The sequence below is a fragment of the Brachionichthys hirsutus genome, chromosome 3 (assembly GCF_040956055.1).
Source record: "Brachionichthys hirsutus isolate HB-005 chromosome 3, CSIRO-AGI_Bhir_v1, whole genome shotgun sequence".
In the NCBI taxonomy this organism is placed as follows: Eukaryota; Metazoa; Chordata; class Actinopteri; order Lophiiformes; family Brachionichthyidae; genus Brachionichthys; species Brachionichthys hirsutus.
In genome coordinates this window covers 14,835,237-14,859,566 of record NC_090899.1, presented here as the reverse complement: position 1 = coordinate 14,859,566, position 24,330 = coordinate 14,835,237, and the positions used below count along the sequence as shown (strand labels likewise).

General features: G+C 45.9%; 2 protein-coding genes across 2 annotated transcripts; one reads left to right on the top strand and one right to left on the bottom strand.

Annotated features, from left to right (window-relative positions):
* Positions 1-999: 999 nt before the first annotated feature.
* ncalda (neurocalcin delta a) lies at positions 1,000-5,410 on the top strand. Its single transcript, XM_068760598.1, has 3 exons — positions 1,000-1,377; positions 4,247-4,352; positions 5,313-5,410. The coding sequence occupies exons 1-3, from the start codon at positions 1,000-1,002 to the stop codon at positions 5,408-5,410; spliced, it is 582 nt and encodes a 193-aa protein (XP_068616699.1).
* A 3,548-nt stretch (positions 5,411-8,958) lies between these two features.
* Positions 8,959-22,468, bottom strand: LOC137917790 (grainyhead-like protein 2 homolog). Its single transcript, XM_068760525.1, has 15 exons — positions 22,449-22,468; positions 21,658-21,835; positions 21,236-21,583; positions 21,031-21,086; positions 20,398-20,617; positions 18,428-18,539; positions 17,012-17,106; positions 12,841-12,999; positions 12,679-12,736; positions 12,461-12,600; positions 12,346-12,383; positions 11,490-11,581; positions 10,452-10,537; positions 10,310-10,374; positions 8,959-10,163 (listed from the first exon to the last, which is right to left on the bottom strand). The coding sequence occupies exons 1-15, from the start codon at positions 22,460-22,462 to the stop codon at positions 10,049-10,051; spliced, it is 1,776 nt and encodes a 591-aa protein (XP_068616626.1). The 5' UTR covers positions 22,463-22,468; the 3' UTR covers positions 8,959-10,048.
* Between the last annotated feature and the right edge of the window lie 1,862 nt (positions 22,469-24,330).

Below are 24,330 nucleotides of genomic sequence, written 5' to 3'. Positions count from 1 at the left end.
CATCCTAGTTCAAATATCATTTGACTGCACCGCCTTCTCTTTCCAGGGCATCTAAGCTTAGTTTAGTCTCTCTGTGTATAGACAGATTTTATAGAATAATTAAACCCATGTTTGCCATATGCCGCGGTGTGTACTCAGAGTACACATTGCTATTCTCCGTGGAAAGTGATTTTAGTCCTGATACACATGAAATCTACAAAGACGCATTGCTTGCATTTGTATTTCTTACCTCGGTGAAGACATCTAAGCCACAACAGATGGTGCGATGAATTAACAAACTGTCTTTTCAAAGCGAAGTGCAATTCAAGAGCCGTTTTATATAATATATTATGTTACGTTAAATGAACCAGTCACCTGGTATGGGTGGGGTTCAAACATTTTTATTGCCTCATACTAAAATATATTTTTTGCAGGAGTAGTTGACAACTGTACAAATGTAGGTGTTGTATGAAGTAAGAAGTCAATTGTGTTTATCACAGATCATTCTTAGGCAGGACTAATGCTAACTAGAGCACCGCCCCCCCCCCCCCCCCCCCCCCCACACACACACACACACGCACAAATAGCATTAGCCTCAACGCAGTCAGGACAATTACACTGTTTCTCCTCTGAGCCATGAAGCGCCGTCCATTTCAGAGTATTCAGCTGTCACTGATCACACACGGAAATGAAGCGCATGTCAAACGGGGCCCCACGGAGCCCCACGGAGCCCAGCATTCATTAGAACGCCGTTAGCATCCGGGATCAGTGGGGGCTGTCAAGTCGCTACCCTCTCCTCACTCCTAAACGTGTCTAGAGAGTCAGATAAGAGCCTCCGTATCAGCAGGTCATACTGCTGATACGGAGGCTCTCTGAGTGTGTGATGGTTTCTTTGGCCTCTGTCCTTCCACCTCGGTCGATGACGTCACTAGATTTGTGCTTGCCTCGCTCTAAAACCAGACCTATTTGTCTCCCTTTCTTTCTCAGCTGTGAGGCAAGTAATTAGCGGGACTGACAGACATGGGGAAGCAGAACAGCAAGCTTCGTCCTGAAGTGATGCAGGACCTCTTGGACAGCACTGACTTCACTGAGCATGAGATCCAGGAATGGTACAAGGGCTTCCTGAGGGACTGCCCCAGCGGAAACCTCTCCATGGAGGAGTTCAAGAAGATCTACGGTAACTTCTTCCCCTACGGCGACGCGTCAAAGTTTGCGGAGCACGTCTTTCGCACATTCGACGCCAATGGCGATGGGACAATAGACTTCCGGGAGTTTATCATTGCTCTTAGTGTGACATCACGTGGCAAGCTGGAGCAGAAGCTGAAATGGGCCTTCAGTATGTATGACCTGGATGGAAACGGGTACATCAGTAAATCAGAGATGCTGGAGATTGTTCAGGTGAGTGCATCTGGGGGTAGACGGGCTATGAAAAAACCAAAGATCCCAGTGTCTGAACGAAAGAAAGAACCATTTATTTATTTTTACGTTATCAGGAAACTCGAGACATGTCTGAGTTGTGTGTCAAGCACACACAAACTAGAACATTAGCCAGGGCAGTGTTACGACAGGGGAGCCTCGGTTGTCCAACATAACAAACGCTTTGAAAAACAAAACTATATTTCCCATAAGAAATAATGGAAACTCGATTATTCTGTTCCTAAGTACCAGATAAATGTCAATCTGCAGGCCTACAGTTATATTAATATGTAACTATGTGTATCTAAACAATAGATTACACATAAAAAGTGTAACTAGTACCAAAAACAAAAGCATAATAAAAGCTCATTTAAGCCAATTTAGTTTGTTGCTTTGGCCGCTTTTCTAAAGACGCTTTACATTGTGCATTATCCATTCACGCCATAATTAATAATCATAATCAATACAACTGGAATTATACAAATGATTGATTTCTATTTCGGACATGCGTCTCCCTCTGCTGTGCGCCGTCGCCAGGCGTTTAAACATTCATGATGGGCGTCGGCCAGACGTCGGTCGTAGGTTCGGCTTGTAACTCCGATAGTACTCGTATTGAGTCGAACCAAATATTTATTTTCTGCACCGTTATACAAATATTGTTTAAAGATCCTACAATGTGATTTCCTGGATATTTTTTTTATTCTTGACGTGCACCTTTAATGAGAATTACTCAACTTTTTAAGTGGGATAACCTGCACAATCGGGGGATGCCAAATACCTTTTTGCCCCACTGTGTGTGTCCATCCCCCCCATTAGCATGGGTCACGGGTAGCGCTGGAGCCAATCCCAGCAGTCTAGAGACGGGGCACTCCCTGGACAAGCCGCCAGTTGTTGTTGGGTTCTTTTATAGCAGATGAAATATGTGGAAGGATGTTAAATCACTGGTGGTGCTAAAAGCCCTGAACGCTAGCCTGTTGTAATTCATGCTTTGGTATGATGATGAAAGCCAACGCCCCCCCCCCCAGGTGTGGCCTCTAAAACGTTGTTTTTAAGACGAGATCTTTGAGCGAGCCATTTTGATGCAGTGCCCCAGTTTTTTGTGGGCTGAAGCCCACTTTTTGGGTGCCATGTTCCATGTTCTTATTGTGCAGCAGGACGCCTCTCACCTTTTAAAACGAAAACGACAAGGGAAGCAGGGGGGGGGGGGAGGCATTTCCGGCAGAAGAGCTTCTCATGTAAACAGACCATTAGAGCTACGCACACTCTCACATGCTGCATATAACAGTGCACGTGGGTGTGTGCACTACTCCCCTCACGCTTTCTCTGGCTCCTCTACGTTGTGTAACAGCAGCTTGTCGGCGCCATCATTTAGCGTCGTTTCATTCTTCGTGTTCACGCGGGATTCATTTGGAATCGGAATGAAACTTAATTTGACCGAAATTGTTTTTCATTTATTTTTATACTCATACCAGTTATGTCATAATGGTAACGGACAGATTCACAGGCGAGATCAAGCAGGAAACTTAACATTGCCGTCAATGGAGCTTCAAAATGTGTTCCTTTATCTCAGTTGATTATTGACCTATGTTTATGGGATTTGACACAGTTGTGTGTGGGGGGGGGGGGGGGGGGTACCCTCCGTTTCGGCCTGCTGTGCATTTAATATTTGAGATTTCTAACAAGATAGAACGATTCAGGATTTGTTCTGTCTTTAATGCCACAGGAAACAGATCCAGTTGAAATCATTGCATCTTCAAAAGCTCTGGATCCAGATCCAGAAGAATCCACCATTACGCAAAGCGGGCTTTTTGTGAATAACTGCTAAGATAATAATGAACACCTTTGCATATATATAAATGTTTATTTATATATATGGGGGGAGCTGAGGGGCTTGGAGGACGTCTGTGCTTTCTGAGAGCTTTTTGAGTTTTTATTATTATCAAGTCTTTAAACTGTAAAATAAACAAATTTTCTTTCTGCGTTGCTTCTTTGTCCAGCAACACTTCCATCCAAAAAAAAGTTCATTTACGGTAATATCATAAATTACAAAGAAAAAAGGAAATCCTTGCACTGAAATCACTATTTTGAGAAATGACTATTCTTTCAGGCGACCTCTGAAATCCTTTCTTTTTTCGGAGAGGGTGTTTTATTTGTTAAGTTTAAGTCATAACTTGTGTCACACAAGCAAGTGGAGTGGATTGGGACCCACGTGCAGACAGAAGAAGCTTCAGCGTTTTACCAACAGCAGCGACTCCTCGCCGTCGGACTAGAACAGCAGGTGGAGTTTAGCTCGTGGGTCCCGGGAGAGGTAGACGGATCCAAGCAGATCCAGATTAGTACGAGAACAAGTCCTGGAGAGGACTTTACAAGATAAACATGACTGAGTTGCAACAGACGAGGGGTGATGATCACCATGTGACTCCCACGACAGGAAAGACATGCCCCGGCCGGGGGCTAGTTTGGTTGTCTGTTTGTTTGTGTGTGTGTTTTTCATGGCAGTGTGAACAGCACAAACCACCTGGGATCTGGTCGTGCTAGAGTCTGATATCGTTAAAGTCCCGTGAAAGTAATGTGAACAAAAAAGAAAGCATCAGAAGAGTGTGTTCAGGATGCTGCTGTTTGGCTGAAGGTAACCATAGCAACAGGGACTGAGCTGGTGTCACATGGCAGACATGCCGGTTAGCTGTTACAAATACGGACTTCCTTCAATGAAGATGAGCGAGCCTTCCTCTGTGTCAACATTCATTAAAGAGGGCAGACCGGATCAGTCACCATCTAGCTCCAGAGGGTGACGCTTCAGAGATCCGTGGATCAATCATTGCTCAGATCACCTCTCCACTGTTTTGTGCAGGCCATCTATAAGATGGTGTCCTCTGTGATGAAGATGCCTGAAGACGAGTCGACACCCGAGAAGAGGACAGAGAAGATCTTCAGGCAGATGGACACCAACAGAGACGGTAGACGCTCCTCAGATGTTTTTCGCTCGTCTTTATTCTGATGAGATTTATCTCCAGGAGGAAGAGGAGCCGTGTGAACGCTGCCACCTGGTGGTGAGACGTGGAGCGTCGTGACTGATGCAGAATTCATCTGACCCTGCATGCATGCTCTTACGCTGAGCAGACGGCTTTATAATATTGTCGCCGCCCAGCAGACCCATCCAGACCGCCCCACAGAGCTGTTCCTGTTCCTGTTCCTGTTCCTGTTCCTGCTCCTGTTCCTGTTCCTGTTCCTGCTCCTGTTCCTGCTCCTGCTCCTGCTCCTGTTCCCGCTCCTGTTCCTGCTCCTGCTCCTGTTCCTGTTCCTGTTTCTGCTCCTGTTCCTGTTCCTGTTCCTGTTCCTGTTCCTGTTCCGGCCCCTGCTCCTGCTCCTGATCCTGCTCCTGTTCCTGCTCCTGTTCCTGTTCCTGCTCCTGTTCCTGCTCCTGCTCCTGCTCCTGTTCCTGTTCCTGTTCCTGTTCCTGTTCCTGTTCCTGTTCCTGCTCCTGTTCCTGCTCCTGCTCCTGCTCCTGCTCCTGCTCCTGTTCCTGCTCCTGCAGGCTTAGCGGCCTGGAGAGATGAGGAATCGCTGATCCCTGCTGTTTTCTGTCTGTGGAAAACATTCCCAGAAAGTTTTCTTTCAGTCCAAGATTTTCTGCATGAATTGCATTTCATCAGAGAAGCTTGAAAGTTCATTCAGTCTTGGTTTCAAGTCCAGTTGCTTTGTGTGAAAAGAGAATCTCTAATCTTTGTCTGAAACTCAGTGTTTCCTTTCCTGCTGATATCTTCTGGAACTCATCTCCATCACATCAGAATGAGCCTTAACTTAACTTCAGATGGTTTAAAATCAAATGTGTCTGTTTTTTGATCTGCTCTGACCACGTCGGGTCACGTTAAAGCACTAAAGTGTCCTCAGGTGTCTCTTCTGTCTGCTCTCCTTAGGCAAGCTCTCTCTGGAGGAATTCATCAAAGGAGCGAAGAGCGACCCCTCCATCGTCCGCCTGCTGCAGTGCGACCCCAGCAGCGCCGGGCAGTTCTAAGCCGGAGCCCCCCCCCCCCCCCCCCCCCGCGCCTGTAAGCTTCACATTCAGCTCGGGAGTAGCAAAGAGCAGCCGGTTCAGAGATCGTTCAGCTCCTTGACCGATTATCTGAGATTCTGATCACTTCAGGTCAATCCAGAGATTATCATCATCCATAATCTGACACAGGAAGCATCCGTGGCTTCGTGCTGCAACCTGCTTTGAGGCAAAGCCTGTTTTACACGGATGACATCACAAATATCACAGCACCCGATTGGAATATTGATTACTCTATTGGTGTTTGCATGCAGTATAATTCATCCTCGTTCCCTTCCCTCAGTGCTTCTGGTTGAAAGCGCTGCACACCAGACATAAATCAGCATGCTAGCTTGCATATATAATATGTAGCAGGCCCCCGTTAGCATCAGCGCTAGTGTTTCTGTTTGCTGTGATGATTCTATGGGGCTCGGGTTATTAGGAACGTCTTCCGTTCTCGTTCATTCTGCATCGAAGCATGAAGAACCGTTACGCAGTGCTGAAGGTCACCCCCCTAGCGAGGCTGACCTCTCACCCTGTTCTCTCTCCGCAGCCTTTGGGTGACTCTAAATGACCTTGACCGCTCCAGAGCGATGATGAAGGATGACAAGCTGGCAACGATGAAGAGGACAGGCTTTCAGAATGCACTGAGGACTAGTAGGATGGGCAGCAGGAGACCCCTTCTCCAGGGTACCCCCTCAGTTGTTCATGTAAACTCTCCCAACCCCCCCTGGAGACTTTTCCCACCTCTCCTCAGGGGGGGTCAGAGCCCCTGAGTGTAGCTGACCAGGCTCCCTCCGTTCTCCTATAGCATGTAAAACGGTCAGCAGCAGCGTGTGTGTGTGTATGTGTATATCCACGCACACACACACACACACACGGTATAAACAGGGTGTGTGTGTGTGTGTGTGCGTGCAGAGAGGATGTGATGTGCTGAATAACAGGACATCCTGTGGGTGAAGCGTTTCAGTCTGGAGAGAACGCGTCTCCCTCAACGAGTACTGCTTTCAGCTTCTCTTTTCTACTCTCACTATTCGTTTGTGTACTCGGGCAACTTGCCAGACTTTCTTTGACGGGACATACTACCCAAACGCGTTCTGTTATGCCTCCATGTCTATGCTCCCTAGTCGGTCGTTTGGTTTTGTGAAGTCCGACCGCTGCAATGGAGGACGAAGCGCTTCATCTGCTCCGGAGACGGATCGGGCCGCTAGAGACGTAGGGCCGTGTAGATATGTTCGAGCGCGCCTATATTTGTAAAACTAATTCCGCTCTTCGGTTTATTCACGCTGTTGCGGGATGTGAAGCATGCACGCCAGCTCCTTTGTCGACTTTTACTCTGCGAGGGGCGGAGACACTTTGTCCCGTTCACTTTCGGCTGATTTTAAATGCTGCATGTTGAATCAGTGCAGGGACTGTCTGGAATAAATAATACGCATGCATGTGACGTGCACGCATGTGTGTACACAGTTGACAGTATTACTTGAGATGATGGACACCGCTGTGTTGCCGGTGGTTACGTGTCCCATGCTTTCCCCCCAGACTGAAGCAGGACTGGTTTTCCACTGCATGGTTCTCCTCCTCTCTACTTTCGGTACCACCTACTTCCTAATCAGCATGGCAGCTCCATCCTCAGCATCCTTCTACCGATATAGTCCCCGTCTCTCCTCTGGACATGTCCAAACCATCGACGTCTGGCCTCTCTGATCTTGTCTCCAAAACGTCTAACCTTCACTGTCCCTCTTGTTGTCTCATTTCTAGTCATCTCTCCTGTTCCATCAAAGGGTTAAACTGTTTTAGCAGTAGTTCCACCCGGAAGCCGTGAGTTCCTGAGTTGAGAGAACGTCTCCAGAGAGAACGTTTGGAACATTCTCAGAGCACGGCTTCGATAAAACGACAATGGTGGTTCCGGTCGATCCAGCTTATTGATTAGAGACAGCCCGGTGTGTGCGGGATGTGTGTGTGTCTTCCTGTGTGTGTCTTCCTGTGTGTGTCTTCCGATTGTCTGACCCGTCAGCGGTCCGCACTTTCTCATTGTTAGTGTTGGATCAGGTCACCCTAAACGACACCCAAGTCCACGGCCAAAAAGCAGGTTCTGTCCAGTGGAAAGCCCGTCCCGACCTGCCCCCCCTCCCTGAATGGAACGGAGCGACGAGATCGCTTTGTTTTTAATGCTTTACTAAATGGCTGCCGTTCATTTCTCTGCTGCAAAACAATATTGAGGTAAGCGGCTGCAACGAGGCCGTTACGGCGTGTTGCTTTTGTTGTTGTTTGTTTGTTTGTTGTTTTCTTATAGCTAAGTCAGGTGTAATATTTCTGTTAAAACACAAAATAGCATATTGTGGTCAAGTGCCAAATAAAAAATAACGGTATCATAAAAATGTGTACTTTATAACAGTTTTGTTGTTGAACAGAATGTTTGTAACGTTTGCATCTGGTAGCTTTTGTATAATATTCTGTTGGTAGCGACTGCAGGATTCTGTTTTTGGTTCATTAAAGAAGCAACAATTAAATGTAGTTTATTGTGCGACTGAATTCTGGTTAATTGTTTTACGGCACGCCGGCCGGGGTTCACTTAAAGTTGGTATAGATTAACCCACGGGTGGGCAAACATTTTGACTCACGGGCCACAATAGGTTCTAAAATTTGACAGAGGGGCCGGACCGAGAACAGATGGATGGAGTATTTGCGTGAACTAATATAAATGACACATGAAAGCTATTGCATTAAAGGATTTGGCCTTTTACAGGCAGCATTACAGGGAAAAGGTCAAATGAATGAGGTTTAATTATAATACAACTTTATTTAATGATATAATTTGGACAAGTTTGGGTTTGCCCATGCTTGAATTAACCCAATGAATTCCTGCTGACAGGAAACAATGGCGTCGATTAGCCCACCCACAAGGCGTGTAAACAAGAACAGGAAATGATGTCTGTGTTCATAGACTTAATATTTGTCACATCGTCAAGCGGCTGGAGTTTTGTGGTTTGGAGAGGATTAAAGTTCCAGACTGTGGTAAACAGATTATATGGAATACAAACAAGGTGGCGCAGGTGGTTGAGGGGGTTGTCCCATGATCGAGAGGTTGGTGGTTCGATTCCCGGCTCGGGCACATGTGTACACTGTCGTTGTGTCCTTAGGCAAGACACTTCACCCACATTGCCTGTGTGAGTGAGTGAGCGAGTGAATGTCTGTTGGGTCAGGAGGACTGATGGCTCGGATTGGCAGCCTCACCCCGTCACCTTACCGAGTGTGGAGTGAATGAATAATGCACAAACCATGTAAAGCGTCTTTGAGTACCCAGAAAAGTGCAATATAAAATCAATGCATTATTATTGTTAACAAATAATAAGGCTATTTGGAGGTTTTGTTCTGCTGTTAACACTATAAAGGGTCTAAAGACAAAAGTTAAATGGCGTAAAATGGGATTAAACATTTTCAAATGTTGCAGTTTATTAACCATTAATTACAACCCTATTAACGCCTCATTAAGAAGTGCAGAAGTACAATAACGCGAGACAATTATCTGCAGTATAAAAGTGTGTTTATTGACATTTTAAAAGACAACATCGTGGGTCATGACACAGGAAGTACGGGGGGGAGGGGGTCGAACCATGAGTGGGGGGGGGGGAAACGCAGGCAGTGTGAATGGGCGGGCCGATCTAATGTCATAAATACTAATGAGTGCAGCATCAAGATAATCAATAAACTCACACACACACACACACAGGAAGCCCCCCCCCCCCCCCCCTGCTCTGTGACGGAGCCTCGTGTAATTACAGATCCTCAGAAACCAGCATGTGGCCTCAACTTCACTTGAAATCACGGCATCAAATGTAAAAAACCCACGTAAAGGATAAAAAACATGCGGCACAAGAACTGACAGACGCTAAGACAAATGTGTATAACTGGCTTGCAAAATCCCAAACTTTACTTGAACATATCCAAGACTGTGTGTATGTACTTTTCAAAAAGAGCAAATACTGACAGTGAACCCAATGTTTTTGTGCAAGGTAAAAAAAATTAGGTGGTACAGGAATTTAAATACTTAGGAATCACTCTCGACTCACAACTTCATTTTAAACGACAAATACCAAACAATTTAAAGCATGGCTATTGGAAGAGCAACATTGTAGCCACACCCATGCCTAAACTGATATATTTGTTTACCGTTGGCTAATTGTTGGGGGACCATCCGCAGATTTCCTCATTATTAATTTGTACTATTTAATAGAATTGTTCTTCTTGTTATGACTGTTGTTTTATTGATTTTGTGGTTTTATGTTGTTGATGTAAAAGGGACTAAAGATGGAAATTAGCCATTGGCTATAATCTTACATATTTACGTGTAAACGTTCATCAATATGTATTGTCCCTGTTTAAATAAACTCAAACTCAAACTCTAATCTCAAAGAATCTCAAAGAAATCTAAAAGTAAATCCGATACGTTCCTCACAATGAAGCCGATACTTTGGACCGCTGGGGGCCGAGCCTTTTAAACATCCGCTCCTAGCAGGAAGGCCGTTGGGCTGCGTCCCCCTCCGCTCCTCTGATGCACCGTTAAGTCCTCGCCCTGCAGCAGGTGAGAATCAGTCCCAACACGCCCAGTATCTGCGTGACGCGTCAGATCTCTGCCAGAGTGACGCGCAGCGAGTCTGCAGAGCGCTCCATGGCCAGGATGAAGGCGTCCTCGTTGGAGTAGTGCTGGATGATGTTGTCGTCCATGTTCACCAGGACCCTGCGGGGAGACAACGCGAAGCGATTGGCTTTCTAGTAAATACAGGTCTGGGTCAAAACACAGAAATGTGTGCCAGAGAAAAGTCAAGTTCAAACCAAATGAATGAAAAACGACAACCTTTACATTTAGTGTTCTTCACATCTCACCCTTTCTTGCTTCTCTGGTACACTCTGGCCGTCTGGTCGACGGGCACGCCGTACTTATCAGAGATCTGGGAGTGCAGAGAGCACAGAGAAGGTCTCCGGCGCTGAAGCTCAGCCTCGCCATCAGGACGCCGTTAATACTCACTGCCTCCATCAGCGCAGCGAGGGTCGGGGCGCGCAGCATCAGGGCGTCAAAGACGTCATCGCACTCCTTCCTGACGTACAGCAGCACTGACGAATCACAGAGCAGACGATCAATCAGACGATCAATCAGACGATGGATCAGACGATGGATCAGACGATCAATCAGACGATCAATCAGACGATGAATCAGACAATAAATCAGACGATGAATCAGACGATGGATCAGACAATCAATCAGACGATGGATCAGACGATCAATCAGACGATGGATCAGACGATCAATCAGACGATGGATCAGACGATCAATCAGACGATGGATCAGACGATCAATCAGACGATGGATCAGACGATCAATCAGACGATGGATCAGACGATCAATCAGACGATGGATCAGACGATCAATCAGACGATGGATCAGACGATCAATCAGACGATGGATCAGACGATCAATCAGACGATCAATCAGACGATGAATCAGACGATGGATCAGACAATCAATCAGACGATGGATCAGACGATCAATCAGACGATGAATCAGACGATGAATCAGACGATGGATCAGACGATCAATCAGACGATCAATCAGACGATGAATCAGACGATGGATCAGACAATCAATCAGACGATGGATCAGACGATCAATCAGACGATGGATCAGACGATCAATCAGACGATCAATCAGACGATCAATCAGACAATGGATCAGACGATCAATCAGACGATCAATCAGACGATCAATCAGACGATCAATCAGACGATCAATCAGGCGATCGATCAGACGATGGATCAGACGATGGATCAGACGATGAATCAGACGATGAATCAGACGATGAATCAGACGATGGATCAGACGATCAATCAGACGATCAATCAGACGATCAATCAGACGATCAATCAGACGATGGATCAGACGATCAATCAGACGATCAATCAGACGATCAATCAGACGATGGATCAGACGATCAATCAGACGATCAATCAGATGATCAATCAGACGATCAATCAGACGATCAATCAGAGGAAATACCGGCACACACACCTTTCCTCTCCAGTCCCACTCTGGACTTCTTTGGCGTTGGAGGACAGACGTCTTCCTCAGCAGGACGGGACACCCTTTTCATGAACACACTCCTGACACACAAACGCACACACACACACACACACACACACACACAGACGTCAACATCTGGAGGGAAAACTACTGGATCGCTCCCAAGTCTGCACATACAAAATGTCCTCTGTGACCAGAGAGACCTGGACCTCTACCGCCCTCTACAGGTGCACCTCTACCGCCCTCTACAGGTGCACCTCTACCGCCCTCTACAGGTGCACCTCTACTGCCCTCTACAGGTGCACCTCTACCGCCCTCTACAGGTGCACCTCTACCACCCTCTACAGGTGGACCTCTACCGCCCTCTACAGGTGCACCTCTACCACCCTCTACAGGTGCACCTCTACCACCCTCTACAGGTGCACCTCTACCGCCCTCTACAGGTGGACCTACACCGTCTCTACGTATCTGAAGGAGGGGGGATTATATTCTGTGATGACATCTGTTTACCATTTTGTCACATTGATGATGACAGCAATGTCATGAGAAATTCTAATGCCAACATTCCCATATGAAGGATCAAACTGTGATGTGATGAAGAGCTCCGATATGATTTCTATATTTCTGATTTATGGCCAAGCATTTCAGAACTTTCATGCAACTGTTCATTTCTCAATTACGATGCACTACAGATAAAAAGATCGGACAAACCAAAGGTTGCCAACATTTCTAAATCTCATCTTGAACGCATAGAAGAAGCTCCAGAATAGATACATCAAACAAAACATCACAGTTCTGGAAAATGGTCCGATTCTCCAAAACAGGAAAGCTGTATGATACTCGCCGATCTCTGCTGATCTCCTCAACGTTGAAAGCAAACACCTGCAAATATTGAAACGCGGCATCAGGCCTGCTGGACAGACAGGAGCTCTCTGTGCGCGTCCCACAGGATCCCTCACCTGCCCTGCGCGCTGCAGGTTTCCAAAGTGGACATCAGGAATGAAGAGGACATGCTGGGTGTCCAGGTCCATTATGGGTTTGAGCAGCGTGTTGTCTGCCTTCTTCACAAGAGAGGTCCTCCCCATGCTGACATGTTTCCCTATGCAGGAGAGAACCTGAACTCAGCTCAGAAAGTTAAAGTAATAAACGTCACGCGGACGCAGCAAACGTTTTTTACCCTTCATCCTCCTCCGGAGCTGCTTCTTCTCCTCGTCGCGCAGCTTCCTCTCGGCGCCCTGCAAAACACAGAAGCGGTTGGATGGACAGAAAAGGCGGAACACTAAAAAGAAAAGTATTTCGTTTCGGCCTGAAGGATCCGCTCATGGTCGACCATCCTAACCTTGTCGCAGAAGACCTTGATCTGGGCGTAGGCCCTGTGGATGGGCTTGCCGCCGCAGCCGGTGTAGCTGTAGGTATCGATCTGGATGATCAGCGGCATCCCCTTCACACCCTTCTGTGAGGAGAAGTCTGTGCTGAGGCAGTTCACAGAAATAAACACCTGGGGAGCCGACAGAAGTCCGAGGACAGCGTTAGTTTCTGGAATGCTGTTAGCCGAAACGAGCGGCGAGAGACGCTCATCAAACGGACAAAGGCTGAGATCAATTAGAAACATTGTGGATGAATTGTTCATCTAGAAAAATCAATTGGATTAAACCACTGCCCGTCATTTGGCTTTGGAAACGTCGGATGTTCCACTGCCACGATGGAACCGGAATAACCTTCCTGCAAACTTTAATCCCCTTAAAGCTGCACGGTCGAAAGGCAAAAAGTTAAAGGAGGAAATCAGACCTCCAATCATGTCTGGGCGAGTTCTGATGACGACCTCACTTTATTAACTAAAAGCTCGCTGATTCTAATGGAAGCAAACGGCGTGTAAGCTGAGTTAAAGCTCAGTCTGGGCTTCTTTGTCCCGTTTCGCTGTCGTGAGCGTCAGCAGCAGCGTTTCCTTCTCGCGTGCTGCAACACTTCCACCTGCTGCTTGTGTTAAACTTTACGTTGGAAACACATTCAAGTCGTAGGTTCTGAGGGACGGGTTGGAAGTCGACGACTACCTGTGTGTAATGATTTGGGAGGTGAACGGAATCCGAGCTCAGCTCTCATGTTCCAGAAGTCCATTTATGGAGGCTCTACAAAAACCTCCATAATCACAAGATGAAGAGGATTTTAAAAGCATGTGAAAGAAATCCAGAGCCTTTAGACATGTCGTCAAATACAGAACAACACAGCGTTGATTAGAAATCATCGTTCAGCCCGAGAGTAGAACCATTTTAAACCAGCCCGAGAGTGGAACCATTTTAAACCAGCCCAAGAGTAGAACCATTTTAAACCAGCCCGAGAGTAGAACCATTTTAAACCAGCCCGAGAGTGGAACCATTTTAAACCAGCCCGAGAGTAGAACCATTTTAAACCAGCCCGAGAGTGGAACCATTTTAAACCAGCCCAAGAGTAGAACCATTTTAAACCAGCCCGAGAGTAGAACCATTTTAAACCAGCCCGACAGTAGAACCATTTTAAACCAGCCCGAGAGTGGAACCATTTTAAACCAGCCCGAGAGCAGAACCATTTTAGACCAGCCCGAGAGTAGAACCATTTTAAACCAGCCCAAGAGTAGAACCATTTTAAACCAGCCCGAGAGTGGAACCATTTTAAACCAGCCCGAGAGTAGAACCATTTTAAACCAGCCCAAGAGTGGAACCATTTTAAACCAGCCCGAGAGTAGAACCATTTTAAACCAGCCCAAGAGTAGAACCATTTTAAACCAGCCCGAGAGTGGAACCATTTTAAACCAGCCCGAGAGTAGAACCATTTTAAACCAGCCCAAGAGTGGAACCATTTTAAACCAGCCCGAGAGTAGAACCATTTTAAACCAGCCCAAGAGTGGAACCATTTTAAACCAACCCAAGAGTAGAACCATTTTAAACCAGCCCGAGAGTAGAACCATTTTAAACCAGCCCAAGAGTAGAACCATTTTAATCCAACCCAAGAGTGGAACCATTTTAAACCAGCCCGAGAGTGGAACCATTTTAAACCAGCCCGAGAGTAGAACCATTTTAAACCAGCCCGAGAGTAGAACCATTTTAAACCAGCGCAAGGTAGAACCATTTTAAACAAGCCCAAGAGCAGAACCATTTTAAACCAGCCCGAAAGTGGAACCATTTTAAACCAACCCAAGAGTAGAACCATTTTAAACCAGCCCGAGAGTGGAACCATTTTAAACCAGCCCGAGAGTAGAACCATTTTAAACCAGCCCAAGAGTAGAACCATTTTAAACCACCCCGACAGTAGAACCATTTTAAACCAGCCCGAGAGTAGAACCATTTTAAACCAGCCCAAGAGCAGAACCATTTTAAATCAACCCGAGAGTAGAACCATTTTAAACCAGCCCGAGAGTAGAACCATTTTAAACCAGCCCAAGAGCAGAACCATTTTAAATCAACCCGAGAGTGGAACCATTTTAAACCAGCCCGAGAGTAGAACCATTTTAAACCAGCCGAGAGTAGAACCATTTTAAACCAGCCCGAGAGTAGAACCATTTTAAACCAGCCCGAGAGTAGAACCATTTTAAACCAGCCCGAGAGTAGAACCATTTTAAACCAGCCCGAGAGTGGAACCATTTTAAACCAGCCCAAGAGTAGAACCATTTTAAACCAGCCCAACAGTAGAACCATTTTAAACCAGCCCGAGAGTAGAACCATTTTAAACCAGCCCGACAGTAGAACCATTTTAAACCAGCCCGAGAGTAGAACCATTTTAAACCAGCCCGAGAGTAGAACCATTTTAAACAAACAATACGCTCAACAGATTCCCAGGATTATTGATGATACTTGTTAAATACCAAAACCCCCATAACAACAAACTGATGTTTTCTGGTTAAACCGGATTGATAGCCTCAGGGCTGAAGGGTAACAGTGGAGATTCCTCGCAGTGGCAGGAAAAGCCACGTTTCCCAGCGTGCCTCAAAGGCACCGTGTCTGAACTTGTCAGGCGGGGGCCGGCTGCTGGAAAGCCTCCTGCACCGCTCCTTTCTGCAGAGAACCCTTCCAAACATTCAGGTAAATGCAACCATACAGAACCTCTCCCAACAAAGGTTCATGAAGCGTTGCCATGGTGAAGTGAGCCCCTTTGTGAAGCTGCGGGGTTCACCTGCCACACCTGCTTGTTAACGGCCTTTCATGATACTCGATGAACCTGTTTTACTGGAAATGTCTGGTTGTTGCTGCTGTCCTAACTTTTGAGTCCTAACATTCTCATTGCCCAACCAGAACTCCAACTCGAAAAATGCTGATCTGCTGTTGGTTCCAAAAGTAAACTGGGGGGCAGAGCTTTGGGTTATCAAGCTCCTTTATTGTAGGATCAGCTCCCTGCTTCCGTTTGTGGAGCAGACGCCGTCTCTATGTTTAAGAATGATAGAATCTGTCATTGTCCCACTGTCTTTCTTTCCTTTCTGTCCATCTTTCCTTACCTCTCTCTCTCTCTCTCTCAACCCAACCAGTCAAGACAGATGGCCAACCACTATGAGTCTTAGGTTCTGTTCAAGGTTTCTGCCTGTTAAAGGAAAGTTTTTCCTTCGGTCCATCACCAAAGTGCTTGCTCTTGTGGGACAAGTTGGGTTCCGTCCCTGCAGGTCTTTTCCTGCACTAACTGGAAAGTGCCTCGAGATGACTTTCTGTTATTTTAAACTCCATGTTTTCTTTACTGGTCTGTTGGTTTATTTGTCTGTTTACGAGGTGTTTTAACGACATACCAAAAAGCGAGCGAATGGAGTGTACGACAGTTTCTCTGGTCTCACCCACAATGTCTACCAAAAGGGAATTGCCTCTTAACTACTCCACCTGTCACACTCTAATAATCAATACAACGGAAATGATTCAAATGATTTATTCTTTCTGTGCGGCCCGGTAACAAATGTCTCCCGGACCGGTAACGATCGTAAGTAAGCAGGTCGTAACTCGGATAGTGTCTGTACCTGTCAAAATGAAATCAGATTGTGCCTGGAGTGTCTACACAATCCCAAATTCTGACCCAACACAAAGAGGGAGGGGCTGCCTCTGTCAGGGGACAAAAGGGTTGGGGGTGGAGGGAGGGAGGGGCTGGCAGGCAGCTCCACCCACTGTTCTGAAAGTCTGAGGGGACCATGAGGGGACAGAGAGTCTCAAAAGCTGAAGACTCCACAGCAAACGTGTGCAGCTTCCTCTCATTTGTTCCCTTATGCTTATATGAAAATGTATTTTGAAAACCTTAAAACTATAACTCTTAAAACTAGGCTCAGAGTAAAACTCAACATCGCCACGGATACCATCACTGTAAAGTAAGAGATACGCCAGCTACTGGCCTGGAGTGCATACTGCAGCATTTTCAATCGATCGCCTTCACAATGTTGCAAAAGGAAAAACCTTTGGATGTTCCGGGAACCCGCTTTCGTATAAATGTGACGATGTGTGTGTAGAACAGAACAGCGAGTGCCCTGAACAGTAGAACTCTCAGCGGGGGGTGGGGGGGGGGGGGGGTACCTTGGCTTCTTCACTGACATCCCAGGTGAACGACACGGCGTTGTAGGCTATTTCCTCCACGTTCCCAATCGTGCTGAAGCTCTCCTTGTAGTCGGCTGCAGAGAAAGTGAAGAACAATTAAAACGGCTTCGTCGGATGCTGAGGGATGAAACATTCAAACATTCTGGGAAGAACTTGTTCTGCAGAAAGAGCCAGAGTAACTGACATAATGCTGCAAGTCCGGAGCGGGTTGGTTCAACTTTAATCAAATATTTTATTGGTTTATCATACTGTAAAAGTACGTGCATAATATGTAAAGTAACTAATAGTAATTAAAATTTAACTGAAGTTGAACAAAAAGTAAAACATGTTCAGATAGATACGGGCTGGTATTTATTCACGAGTGAAACAACTTTGAGGAGTGAAAAATGTCCTTCAAAAATCTACGATGAAAATTCTGTTCTATTTGTTCTTGTGAGGCCAGACGTTTGGAGCAGTAATAGTAGTCATATATTTCATTGTATTGAATTGTTTTCCCTGTTTCTGAGGTGCCTGATGCTTGAAAGCAGAATCACCTGATTTGTAGAGCTGTTGGATTCAAAACAGAGTGAAAATACACAACCGTGTAGTTTCATCAAAGAAATGATCTGCTAGCCTTTGCTCTTCATTGTATGCCATTTTAGACCTTAAATCATTTGTCTCCTGCCAGACAGATCAAGTTTTCTTTGTTGTTTGGAATATATTTTTAATCTCTTAGAAAATAGATTTAATTTCTAACCACACAAATACATTTATCTCACTCAGGACGGCCGATGTTATTAGTCATCAATATATTTCAGGATTATAGCCCAATTTCAAGCCGATTACAGAATCAGTGGATGCTAAATTGCATTTGCTCAAAATGAGCCGTTTGACATTTCAATGCGTTACTCGCTTTCCTGAATCGCTATCTCGCCGCGGTGGCAGATAAATTCACTTGTTTGCAGTCTTTAACGCCCCAAACAATGGTTCCTCTCTTATATTTAGCTGAGCTTGCAGGGAGGCCGCCGGTAGGTTCTAGATTTCACCAGGCTGCTGGCACCAACTTGCCAAAGACAAACCAGCGTCTCATTCCACGGAGTTCTTAAACGCAGGCTGAGGCCTGTTTCCTTCTGATCACGCAGGATATGGCCTCAGTCCAGGCCCCCGCCTATTTCTGTTCTCAACATCCATGCAAATGCAAGGCTCTCGGTTGTCTCGGCACACCGTTTCCATGGAAACGGAGGACTGACAGTTTGTCTAAGTGTGTCGAGTTTCACCTCAGGAGAAGCGACTTGATTCTCCTGGAGGCTGCTGCATGTCTACCAGCTGCTTGCTCTCGTTATAACATGAATTAGAGTAGCGGGGGGGGGGGGGGGGGGGGTCTCCTCCATCGCGGGCAGATGATGAACTTCGTACCAATGTCCAGGACTCTCTGTTTAGCCGTGTGCTGTCGGGAATGCCAGTATTTCCAATTCTTCAGCTGCTCATCTCTGCTCTTCTCCTCCCCAAATACAATCATAATTACACTCTGAGGAGTACACAGAGATATACAGGACATAGTACAACATCATCAGGCCCAAATACAATCATAATTACACTCTGAGGAGTACACAGAGATATACAGGACATGAGTACACAGAGATATACAGGACAGGAGTACACAGAGAAATACAGGACAGGAGTACACAGAGATATAAAGGACAGGAGTACACAGAGATATACAGGACAGGAGGACACAGAGATATACAGGACAGGAGTACACAGAGATATACAGGACAGGAGGACACAGAGATATACAGGACATAGTACAACATCATCAGGCCCAAATACAATCATAATAATTACACTCTGAGGAGTACACAGAGATATACAGGACAGGAGTACACAGAGAAATACAGGACAGGAGTACACAGAGATATACAGGACAGCAGTACACAGAGATATACAGGACAGGAGTACACAGAGCTATACAGGACAGGAGGACACAGAGATATACAGGACAGGAGTACACAGAGATATACAGGACAGGAGGACACAGAGATATACAGGACAGGAGTATGCAGAGATATACAGGACAGGGGTACACAGAGCTATACAGGACAGGAGGACACAGAGATATACAGGACATAGTACACAGAGATATACAGGACAGGAGTACGCAGAGATATACAGGACATGAGTACGCAGAGATATACAGGACAGGAGTACACAGAGATATACAGGACAGGAGTACACAGAGATATACAGGACAGGGGTACACAGAGATATACAGGACAGGAGTACACAGAGATATACAGGACAGGAGGACACAGAGATATACAGGATATAGTACACAGAGATATACAGGACAGGAGTACGCAGAGATATACAGGACAGGAGTACACAGAGATATACAGGACAGCAGTACACAGAGATATACAGGACAGGAGTATACAGAGCTATACAGGACAGGAAGACACAGAGATATACAGGACAGGAGTACACAGAGATATACAGGACATGAGTACACAGAGATATACAGGACAGGAGTACACAGAGAAATACAGGACAGGAGTACACAGAGATATAAAGGACAGGAGTACACAGAGATATACAGGACAGGAGGACACAGAGATATACAGGACATAGTACAACATCATCAGACCCAAATACAATCATAATAATTACACTCTGAGGAGTACACAGAGATATACAGGACAGGAGTACACAGAGAAATACAGGACAGGAGTACACAGAGATATACAGGACAGCAGTACATAGAGATATACAGGACAGGAGTATACAGAGCTATACAGGACAGGAAGACACAGAGATATACAGGACAGGAGTACACAGAGATATACAGGACAGGAGTACACAGAGATATACAGGACAGGAGTACACAGACATATACAGGACAGGAGTACACAGAGATATACAGGACAGCAGTACACAGAGATATACAGGACAGGAGTATACAGAGCTATACAGGACAGGAAGACACAGAGATATACAGGACAGGAGTACACAGAGCTATACAGGACAGGAGGACACAGAGATATACAGGACATAGTACACAGAGATATACAGGACAGGAGTACTCAGAGATATACAGGACAGGAGTACACAGAGATATACAGGACAAGAGTACACAGAGATATACAGGACAGGAGTACACAGAGATATACAGGACAGGAGTACACAGAGATATACAGAACATAGTACACAGAGATATACAGGACAGGAGGACACAGAGATATACAGGACAGGAGGACACAGAGATATACAGGACAGGAGGACACAGAGATATACAGGACATAGTACAACATCGTCAGGTCTAAAGAAGAAGACAGGAAACCCCTTTACGTCCTTTGGATTCCCCGTTATATAATGTATCCACTCCTCGCCTGTACAACGCTGTCCTGCTGCAGCTCAGCCCCTCCCTTGGCGTGCGGCTGACCCCTGGACGGGCTCCCATCAGGCGCCACTCGTGGGGAGGACGATGAGCAGCCGGTCCTCGCCAGGGTCAAAGTGTAGAACTGACCCCTATTCAGGTACGCCATGGGTCCGTCAGCCATCCGCAGCCTGAGCGACGTGCTGGCCCCCAGGCAGCACCGGAAGCTGTCGCTGGAAGCGTCAAAGCATGGGGGGGGGGGGGGGGGGGGGTCATCTTAACATTCTTATATTAAAAGTTTTTAAAAGAATTTTCCGTTTCCTAGTGTTCTAAATAAATTCTTCAAATTGCTTCATCCCTGAAGAATCAAAAAGCCAAAGATTATAGATCTGCCATCATAAATTCATTCGTTTTCTTCCGCTGGTGACGGGAGTTAGCCGTTACTATGGGCACACCCCGGATGCGTCGCCAGCGCGTCGCGTCTGTCATCATAAACGACAAAGAGAAACAGCAGATTCTCACATTCAAGAAGCTGCAAGCAGCAAATGTTAAATATATGACTCGTTATTGATCGTTGCTACAGAGAGGATCAGACGCAGGATCAGACCGCCTGTCTGTGTGTTCGGCTCAGCGGGTTTGAACATACTCTGGTGCGCCGCAGCGGGAATCCTCGTCTCCCGAGCCGGAGCCTCTGCGGTGCATCTGCCAGAGGAAGGAGAATCAACGCTGTCAAAGTAAAAGTGCCACGAATAAAGCAACAAAATGCTCCCGGCTGACGGGTCAAGACATGAAAGGAACATTTCCCGGCCCCGGCCCCGGCCCCGCCCCCTCCACCGTGTAACAGATCTCACCTCCCCGTCCGCAGCGGCGCCGTACGTGCTGCCTGGGCGGCTTCCCGTTTCTTTTTTCAAGCGCCCGGCGATTGGCAAATCACAGCGGCTCTGCTCATGAAGCATCGTAAGCTGCTCTCCGGGATCGACCCCGCCTCCACCCCTGAGGTCTCCTGCGGGGGTGGGAGGCACATACCTCGAGTCCCGGTGGGCCGAAGCTGTGCCGTTTAGAGAGAGGTTGACCGGCGTGGATCCGAGCGCCTGAAGGTGATGATCTACCACCTCAAAGGTCCCACAGTTATCAGACCCGACAGCAGGGGGTTCCGTGCCCTCAGCCCAGCTGGAGACACGCCTCCTCGCTCTCGGAACCTGACGGGGTCAGAGCAGATGCAGCTGAGAGCCGGCCCACGTGTAAAACCCGTCTGCAGTGCCGTCGTCTGCACCTTGTAGTCGTCGTACAGCAGTCCCAGCGCTGCCGCGCCGTCCTCGTCTCCGTTGATGCTCATCATGGCTTCCGTAGCAGCGGTCAGCGGGTTCTCCAGGTAGCTCTTCCACGCCTCGTCCTCGCCGCCGGGCGCCCTGCGAGACGCCAGACGCAGCTGGTCGGGTGCCGGCCGTTTACTGAGAAGATAGTCAGACAAAGGGAAGAGGCGATATGCCCTGTGGTTGAGATGTGAATCCGTCATTACCAACTTTGAACAAATTGTTGTCGGAGGTATGCTTTTATTTTGTTTTCCTCTAACAGTGGCCTGAACAAGTTATTTTATTTTGTAATATTTTTCAGAGATGATTTAATGTGCAACGTCCCGCTTTAACAGATCAGTCCGGTGCTATTCTGCTTTGTGCCACGTAAGGAATGTGAAATAGAACCAATTAAGAAAACGTTGATTACAGATTGTTTTAAACAGCTGATGGGCTATTTTTATTTATGTTGTGTAATATTTCAGTTTTGAGGATCCATGCTATGAAGTTTCAATAATTAGTTCAGCTTTACTTTAAGCTTCAGCAACAATTATATCAGAAACATTTTGGTGCGCCTTGTTTTATAATACAACATATTTATCTCGCTCATTTCTGCAGCATCTGCATCTGATTCGTGTTTTATCTGTATTCTTACTACCGGATGTTAAAGGAATATGTTTTCATTTAAGATTAACGCAGTATATTGTGTCTCTGTGCAAAGAAAAGAACGCATCCGAAAAACTTCCCGGTACTGTGAACAACTTCTCCTTACCTGTGCAGGTCCATGTTGATTCCAGGTGGTTTCTGGAGAAACTGGACTTTCTAGTTGGTGCAGGTCGGTTAGTGCGGGAGAGAAAGAGGCGGGCTCTATTCAACGCGTAAGGTAACAGCCAATGGGATCCGGAGTAGCCGCATGAGAATATCTGTGAAGCTGCTTCACGGGCTCCCGCTGAACGAACACGTGGACCCTGAAGCAGGATCAACAAGGAGGCGAAGGTCGTCCTGCTGATTGGTTAGAAGCCGGAACGCACGCGCACCGTCAGGCGCGTGATTTGACCGGAAGATGGACGCGCTAATTTTTGACAATAAATAAATTTAATCTCAACTCCATGGAAATAACTTTAATCTCAACTCTATGGAAATAACTTTAATCTCAACTCCATGGAAATAACTTTAATCTCAACTCTATGGAAATAACATTAATCTCAACTCCATGGAAATAACTTTAATATCAACTCTACGGAAGCCCAAAAGATTCAGAATTAAAGAAAATAAAAATGTTAAGCATTTTTTAAATAAATACCATTTTGATAAATAACAGACAAATATTGACAGACCAAGTCATTCTGCTGAAAAACGACATTATGAAATAAAAATTGACTTTGTAAAACAAATCACATTTTTTATGTTATAAAATCGTGGAAAATAAATAAAAAGGATTTTTTTAAAAACGTATAACATTGTTAAAATAATTATCATGAAATTTTTAATTATAATAAAATAATAATAATAATTTTATTTATTTATTAGCATTATCTTTTTCTGAAATGAGTGTAAGCCTTCAGTGTAATTTATTTACAGATTGAAATTGATTTTTTTAATGTAGGCCTGGATTATTAGATGATGGTAGTCCGCAACACCGGTGAAAGGACAAGGTGAAAAAGCTTAGAGGAGTTCATGTGCAGTTTAAAAAAGACAAAATGAAAATTGTTCAATTAAAAGTTGTTGAATGTTAAAAGAATGTAGAAAATGACAAAGAGAGCTGATTGGATGTGTTGTTTAGTGTATTTGAGAGGCAGCTAGTAAAGTCGACTAGATGGTACGAGAATACCAGATATTCACAAACGAGAAAAGAAAAAATGACATATGGCTGTTTTTAACCAGGCTTATAGCACGGCCAGAAAATATACAGTTTACATAATCAGTGTTGTGAAAGTAACTAAAGTAACTAGTAAGTTAAAGTAATAATATAACTTTTTACCAGTAACGAGTAGTGTAACTTGTTACTTTTTCAGTTTGAGTAATATATTACTTTTTTTTCAAAAGTAATATATTACTTTTTTCACTCCGACCGGATACGGAAACGATTCGTCCTCGTCTGTTTTTAAGGTCGGTGGCGTAAACTCGATCCATCTGTGTAGGTTTGAGGTACCCTGGAGGTAAGACAACAACAATCCCTCTGTTTTTTTTTTCCATTTCTTTTTTCTGGAGGGCGCTCCCGGTTGACACTGCAGTAATTCACCACTGACCACTGCACCATGACAAATGACAGTGTGATTCCTACAGCCAACAGGAAGGAGGGAAAGAGACTTGGACTGAGTGGCTGTGGGGTCGGCAAGGTTTCCTGGGCTGATGGTGTGCTGGGAACTAGAGGTGAGGCAGCGAGACCGATGCTCGGTCCTTCTGTAAATCCTTTGGTCAGTTTCTAAAGCTCGGGGCAGCAGAACAGAGGAGCTGCATCATCCATCACCCTGTCACCACTGCGAATACGAAGGGCCCTTCTCCGGCCCCTCACCTGCTGGGTCAGTGGACACTTTTATTCAGGCCCAGCAACGAGGAGTTAAACTGAAGGACAAACGTGGGCAAAACGCCGCAGACCTCGCTGAGCCTAAAGACCCCGCTCTGAACAAAAGCCATCTGACCAAGTGTCCCTT